This window comes from Aspergillus tubingensis (assembly GCF_013340325.1).
Source record: "Aspergillus tubingensis WU-2223L DNA, scaffold_6, whole genome shotgun sequence".
NCBI classification, from domain to species: domain Eukaryota; kingdom Fungi; phylum Ascomycota; class Eurotiomycetes; order Eurotiales; family Aspergillaceae; genus Aspergillus; species Aspergillus tubingensis.
This window is the reverse complement of record NW_023336280.1, coordinates 1,756,099-1,762,652: the sequence shown is the minus strand read 5'-3', so window position 1 is coordinate 1,762,652 and position 6,554 is coordinate 1,756,099. Positions and strand designations below refer to the sequence as shown.

Sequence of the window (6,554 nt, the reverse complement as noted above, 5' to 3'; positions counted from 1 at the left end):
TACATGATCGAGTATATTAGCAGGTTTGCCATAGCAGCTTCAATATAGGTGGTATCCATTTGGTTTGATTTCAGAGATATTTCCCCATCAACACTCAGCATAGACGGTGAAGGAAAGAGATATAAACTAGATTCACTTTATAATCCTTTCATCCTCTTCCTACTGGGCATGAATACAATTGACCTTTCCCCCAGCACATCTAATTTGATAGTAGCAGTGAAATTTAACATTCGTATGACATGTGTAAGTTGATAAAGCCGATGGAGAAAAACCATTAGATACCTCTGCAGTACCAGGCCATCGAGGCCCTCCTTATATATCATGTAGGCGCGTACTACTTCACTAGCCTGTGTGAGAATGGGTCGTTGCTATGTAGGCAGGATCCGAAGGAATCACCGTCAAGAATCGGACTTGTCAGCTGAAGACTACATCTGCCCCAGCACAAGCCAAGTCAACAGCTACGGTCGTGGTTACGGTGTCGGGAAAGACCCGGATTCAGGCTCGGAACGCACACGCTACTCCATTGTGTCTTTTCCCTCGTCACCGTCTCTATAGTGAGTTACTTTTTGTACACCGGAAGAAAAAGCAAGGTCCAACGCCGTCCCAGTCAATTCTTTGCATTCTTTAACCCCCATCCCTTGTCCTAATCCAGCCAATTTGCATGAACGATGTCCCAACCGAACCCAAAGTAAGTAGTACAGGAAGCGGAAAGTATGCAAGGTAGATGAGAGCAAGAGAGACCATGGAAAGGTTTTCATCAGACACCGAATCGAGAAGGGGCAAAAGCCGGAGAGCAAAGGAGATAAAGGTGGCGTAGAAAAAAAAATCATCTGAATATAATAGGAAGACACTGGCAAATGTCGTAAACCGTGAACAAGCAACATAAGTAAGAATAAAAACAAAGCGATAACGTTTTTTTCCATTCAATACATCATGAGCGCAACCCTGCAGAAAAGATCAACCAAAGATGTAAAACCAGCCAAGCTCTCATTGAGAGTAAAGATTACACACTTGAGAGTGACATAGAGGGGAAAAAGTGTTAACAAGTGAATATAAGAGATAGGTTTTCAATCCAGGGCTTGCCGCGCCCGAGGTAAAAGAGAAAAAGAAACGAGCCAATAGGAATCTCATCACCCGGAAAAGATGCAACGCCATAATCCTTTAGTGACCGTAATTGCCTCCCCAGCCGCCGCGTCCAGAGTTACCATAGTAATTGGCAAACCCTGCGCCGCCGTAGTTACCGTATCCAGTGGGCTGGTGGTGGGTCTGGCTGGCTGCAGCCTGGTGGCCGCCCAGGGCACCCAATCCGCCATACTGAGGGTTCAGGTGAGGGTAGCCACCGAATCCCTGCTGGCCCTGCTGACCCTGCAGCGGGGGAAGGCCGGTTTGGGCCTGAGGCTGACCAGCGGCGCTGTTGGTCGCGGAGCCGGGACGGTTAGCCTGGGCAAGAGAAGGGCTGGGTCCCGCAGCCTTCGGGGTATCGAAGCTCTTCGTCTCCTCCGTGGTCACCGGAGGCTGCTGGGTGATAGGCTGGTTCTGTCCGAAGCCGCCTTGAGTGCGACCGAAGACGTCCGACATGCCGGTTGCGAAGGCATTGGAGCCGGCGGCTGCCGACTGCTGAGTCTCGGATGGCTGGGCGGATCCAGTGCGGCCGTAGACCGAGTCACGACCGGGAATGGCCTGGTTGAAGGTGGCCGCTGTAGCGGGCGACGAGGAGTGGTCATAGGAGAAGGCGTGAGGCTGACCATACATTCCAGCCTTTCCGTACGGGCCATATTGGCTGCCGTAACCATATTGAGTGCTGTGAGGAAGGTAGTGGTCATCATATCTCCGGGCATCATCGTACATCGGGCGGTTCCTGCCGTACTGGTTCATCTGGCCAATGTACGAAGCATAGTGAGGGTTGGAGTAGTACGGGTATCCGTAGCCGTAGCTGTGAGCGCCCTGGCCAGGCATGTGCTGAGCCGTAGGGGTCTGAGTAGCGCCAGGAAGGGTGGGGTTAGGAGTGGTGTGGCCACTGTTAGGAGCTTCAACATGGCCGTAGCGGCTAGGAGGCTGAGTGGTAGGAACATGCGGTTGCACTTCGGCGCCAGAAACACCAAATCCTGCTCTCTGGGCAGCGACCGTGGCATCCTGAGACTGACCGTACGTGCCGTAGTAGTTGTAGGGAAGACGTTGGTCGACGGCATAGAAGGGAGAATACTCGCTCCCGGTCGTGACGGTAGGCTGCACAGGAGCTTGGTTGGCAAAGGGCTCCTGGATCTGAGGTTGAGGCTGCGTGACCTGCTGGGTGAAGGGGTCGTAGGGCTTATGAGCGTCGGTGTAGCGGGCGAAGTCAGTGAAGGAGTTTTCAGCGGCAGAGACCTGGGGCACGGGAGGAAGTCCCGGAGCCGGGCGAGCGACTGCAGGGGTTTCAGTGGGCACCTGAGCCTGTGTGGAAGGAGGCAACGAGGCACGAGGAGCAACAGGGGAGTGCTGAGGGGGCTGAGCACGGGTTTCAGCTTCTTCTCTGTTCTCATCAATATCAACATCGGCGGCATCGCCGTTCAATCCCATGCTGCCAAACTGGACCGCAGCACGATCCACAGCATGGTTTCCTGGCATGACCACAGCTTCCTGTTGTTCCATCACACGACGTTGAGTGCCAGGGGTGCGGGTGCTCTGCTTGAAGGCACTCGAAGGGTAAGTTCCAGGAGCAGCGCGCGTGGGAGTGGCAGCCGCTGCAAGATGGGTAGAGTCAAGGGCACTGCCCACGGTGCTAGCTGCGGTAGCCGTGGGAGCAGGAGGAGAGACATCGGGGATCTGGGCAAGGTTGTTCTTCGTCAAATCATCCTTCGGAGCGGGGACATCAGCGGAAGATGGAGTAGCGGCAGGAGCTTCTTCTGCGGCCGGTTGAGGTTGAGGAATAGCTGGTTCGGGTGCTTTTTCGGCAGGGACAGGAACGGGGATGGGGACCGGGACGGGAACAGGAGCCTGGGCAGGAGCCGGGGCTGGGGCAGGAGCCGGGGCGGTTTCAACTGGCTTCTGCTCCGTTACAGGCGCAGCAGCAGGCTTCTCGGGGGCAGGGGCAGCGGTGGTAGCAGGGGCGGGAGCGGGTGCAGGTGCAGGAGCAGGAGCAGGAGCGGCAGGTTTCTTCTGAGGAGGAGGCGGCGCCGGTTTGGCAAACAAGCTAGCCCAACCCTTCTTTGTGCCCTCCGGGATCACGCTGCTCTTGGGTGCCTCCTTGGCGCCATCGTCAACGTTTTCTGCAGCAGCAGGCTCGGCATCGGCGGTCTTTTCGGGCTTGGTAGCCGCGACAGGCTCAGGAGCAGCCGCAGGCGTAGCTGTGGTCTCCTCGACCGAAGTGGCGACAGCTGGCTTCTCCGTGCGAGTTCCATTGGTATGAGCACCGGCCCGACCACCACGACCTCCACGACCACGGTCACCACGGGCGCGACCACGACCTTCAAAGCCACCACGGCCACGACCTCGAACCGAGGGGGCGACTGTCTCGACGGGAGTGCTCTGTACCTCCTTGGTCTTGGGGCGGCTGCGGTCCGTAGTCTTCTTCTTTACCTCGCCCCATTGAGCGACATTGCCTGTGGGAATAGAAGCAGTAGCGTCAGTAAAACCCAGGAACCCTGAGCTATTCCAAGTAGCAGTATGAAAACCATACCTTCACTAATGCGATCAATTGCCTCCTCAAGGTCACCGTTTGCATCCTCCAGAGCGAAGACCAGATCCTCATCAGTCCAATCAGAGAACAGCTCCTTCAGCATGGGCAGAGTGTCCGAGTATTTCTTCTTCATCTGACCAAGCTCTCCCTCGTCTTCATATGCGGTGGGTGCGCCGTCTGAGTTGTCTGCCTTTGTGGATCTGCTACCACCACGACCACCTCTGGAGCTATAGCCGCCACGGCCACCACGGGTAGATACCCTGCCACGAGAGGCAGAAGGCCTTGTTTGAACTTCAGACATATCTGTTATTGGTATTTATGGTTCTCCCGTATGGAGAAGTAAGATGAAGGAATCGGAGAGGACCCAACGTGGACGAAGGGAGGAAATCAAGGTGCGGCTAGTGGGAAGAAAAAGCGGGTAAAAAGGTCGTAACTTAGTACGGTAGCAATGATGAGATGCAGCCTCACGAGAGAGGTCAGCACCAGAACCACTAAGGGCACACAAGGACCGCCAGGATTTTGGGTTTGGGAGGGAGGAAAGAGGAGAAGAAAGAGACCGAAAGAGTCGAGAGATAAAAAAAGGATGCAAAAGACACAAGAAAAGATAAAAAGGAAATAATAATTAGAGGTGAAGGGGGAGGAGGTGCAGAAAGTTTAGTAGGGAAAGACTACTACTTAGCAGCAGATCGAGTTCATTGAATGGATGGGGTTCGAGGTGTGGATGGGACGGAAGGGGAAGAGAAGGCGACTTTCGGTCGGTCGCGTTGGTTGCCCGCGCCCCGTTTTTAGCGAGCATGCGGTCCTGGGCAGTGTTACCTGCTTTACCTTACCGCGTTCCAATTTACCAACCCGATCACTGGGATAACTACGGAGTAGTAGTAGTACTACTTTGCCAACTGACTTAATTGCGTAGCTACGTACAGTGCTACTGGTGCGATTGTAGTAGATGGGAAATGAAGTTGCTTTTTTTTGCTCATTATTGGGGTAGAACTGCTCTCTCTCTACCAATCGGTTTGTTACTTACCTCGTACCACCTCGCCTGATGGGCGTTCCGAGTCTTTGGGTTCGCTCTGTCGATGATTTCGTCATCACTACTTACTGCTAGTTATTATGACGATGGTGATGTGGAAATCAGTTAAGCCAGGCATGTGTTCCTTCAGATTCATGTTGGTCCGGCACCTTCCACACTGTATTTATCCTACATCTGTTCAAATTCCGACTGGGCGACCAGTCAACTCAATTGAGGGATAGATCATCTTCAGCTCCCTTCCAATTCACAGCCAGGCTAATCGCGTGGTGAGGTGGCACTGGCAGCCCTTGCTCACCGCCCGTCGTTTTGGGCCAATATCGCTCGTGACTTGCTGGATAAGGCGCAGCCCGGGACTTGTCCCCAGCAGAAGGGGTCCAGCCAGTGTCGACAGCCTTCATTTACCATTATCTAGCTGCTTTTTGCGACAGGCGCCGCGCTGTGTGATAATTCTTCCACTATGAGGGCCTCCCCGGCCGTCAGATATCCTTGGTCTAAATTGCATCTTCCGCTTCCCCGCACCCCTCGTCAGTCCGAGCAACTCCTCAATGCCATCACATCCTCCTTCCGTCGCCAGCTCGATCGTGAATATCCGACCAACAACCCTTCTACATCCGACCGTAATGGAGCTTCTGCCGAGAATCCACCAGAAAATTCCCATTCGTCTGCTCATGCGACTGATAGACTTCTCCACAACATCTTGGACAACCCACTTTTCCGGGTAGCCCCCTCGGCCTCCCCCATCTCCAGTAATGCGTCGGGCATGCGCGATGCGAAACAACGAAGAATGTTGACAGAGCCCATGGTGGTATTCGACGAATTGGCAGCGGCAGGGCATGTCACTAAAGGCGACCTTCTCCAATGCTTGCAGTATCAGTTAATGCTTGCAAGAGGTACCGGCGATGACTTTGTCAAGGCTATGAAAGATTCCAAAGCAGCGACCAAAGTTGTCAACTGGTGGCTTGCCTCAGGTTGGCGAGATCGGTTAAAGATATTTGATCATCGACAGACGTCTGCCACCTTGGTGAAGTTCATGGTTGCGGAGGGCATGCAAGATACTGTTTTGACCTGGTTGGAAATGCTGGCCAATGCCGATCTTCGGGCCTTCAATGGCCATATCAGCCGAAGCCTCGCCGAGCGTGTCGCTAGAAACCTTCTGACAGATTTTCTTGCCGCTGAGAATCAATATGGAGGTGGCTTGTCCTCTGCTATGCGGTACTACGTGCAGGTAGGAGATATGTATTTCTCCATGGGGGATCTGCATAACAGACGTGACACGAAAAACCTTCTTCGACACGCTGGTAAATACCTGTTCCAGCAGGTCAGTCGGGAAGTACCGAATGATAATAACGTGGTGTCTGCATCTGTCTATGAAGAATACGCCAGGGTGATTGCTACCGTGTGTACGGACTTTGTCACTGCGTCAGTGGCTCTCTACCACCCCACAGTACCCGACCCGAAGCCCTTTCTTCGGTATGTGTATAATAAGGATATGCCCACGTTGCAGACATGGCCGGTGGGCCTACGAGAGGTATTTGTGCGCAGTGGCTCGGTCGCGCTCCGTCTTTTGATGGACCAGGGGAAGCGGGGAGATGCCACATGGCTGGCAGGTATCCTGCAGCACGTGTCAGACACGGATAAAGCGAATGTCGAACATGAAGCATCCGCAGATGAAAAGGCTTTGCTTTCTCGACTACTCCGAGTAGACATGGCGTGGACCTGATTGATGTAACCGTTCTTCTACAGCGTTTGTGGAATAATTTACGAAAAGTTTTCATGCAATGCAGCTCTTTGACCGGGCTAATTTGCGTCACGGATCCTAACGGAAGCGCGCAGATCGAGGGGATGAGATTCGTCAGCCATGTTTCGCTG

The 6,554-nt window shown here is 53.8% G+C and overlaps 2 protein-coding genes across 2 annotated transcripts; one reads left to right on the top strand and one right to left on the bottom strand.

Annotated features, from left to right (window-relative positions):
• Positions 1-1,161: 1,161 nt before the first annotated feature.
• Positions 1,162-3,956, bottom strand: AtWU_04354 (putative RNAPII degradation factor Def1; the record flags this gene model as incomplete). Its single annotated transcript, XM_035499465.1, has 2 exons — positions 1,162-3,578; positions 3,656-3,956. 2 exons carry the CDS (start codon positions 3,954-3,956, stop codon positions 1,162-1,164), a joined length of 2,718 nt encoding a protein of 905 aa, XP_035355358.1.
• A 1,186-nt stretch (positions 3,957-5,142) lies between these two features.
• On the top strand, positions 5,143-6,405 carry AtWU_04353 (uncharacterized protein; the record flags this gene model as incomplete). The annotated part of the gene is made up of 1 exon (XM_035499464.1): positions 5,143-6,405. One exon carries the CDS (start codon positions 5,143-5,145, stop codon positions 6,403-6,405), a length of 1,263 nt encoding a protein of 420 aa, XP_035355357.1.
• Positions 6,406-6,554: the final 149 nt, after the last annotated feature.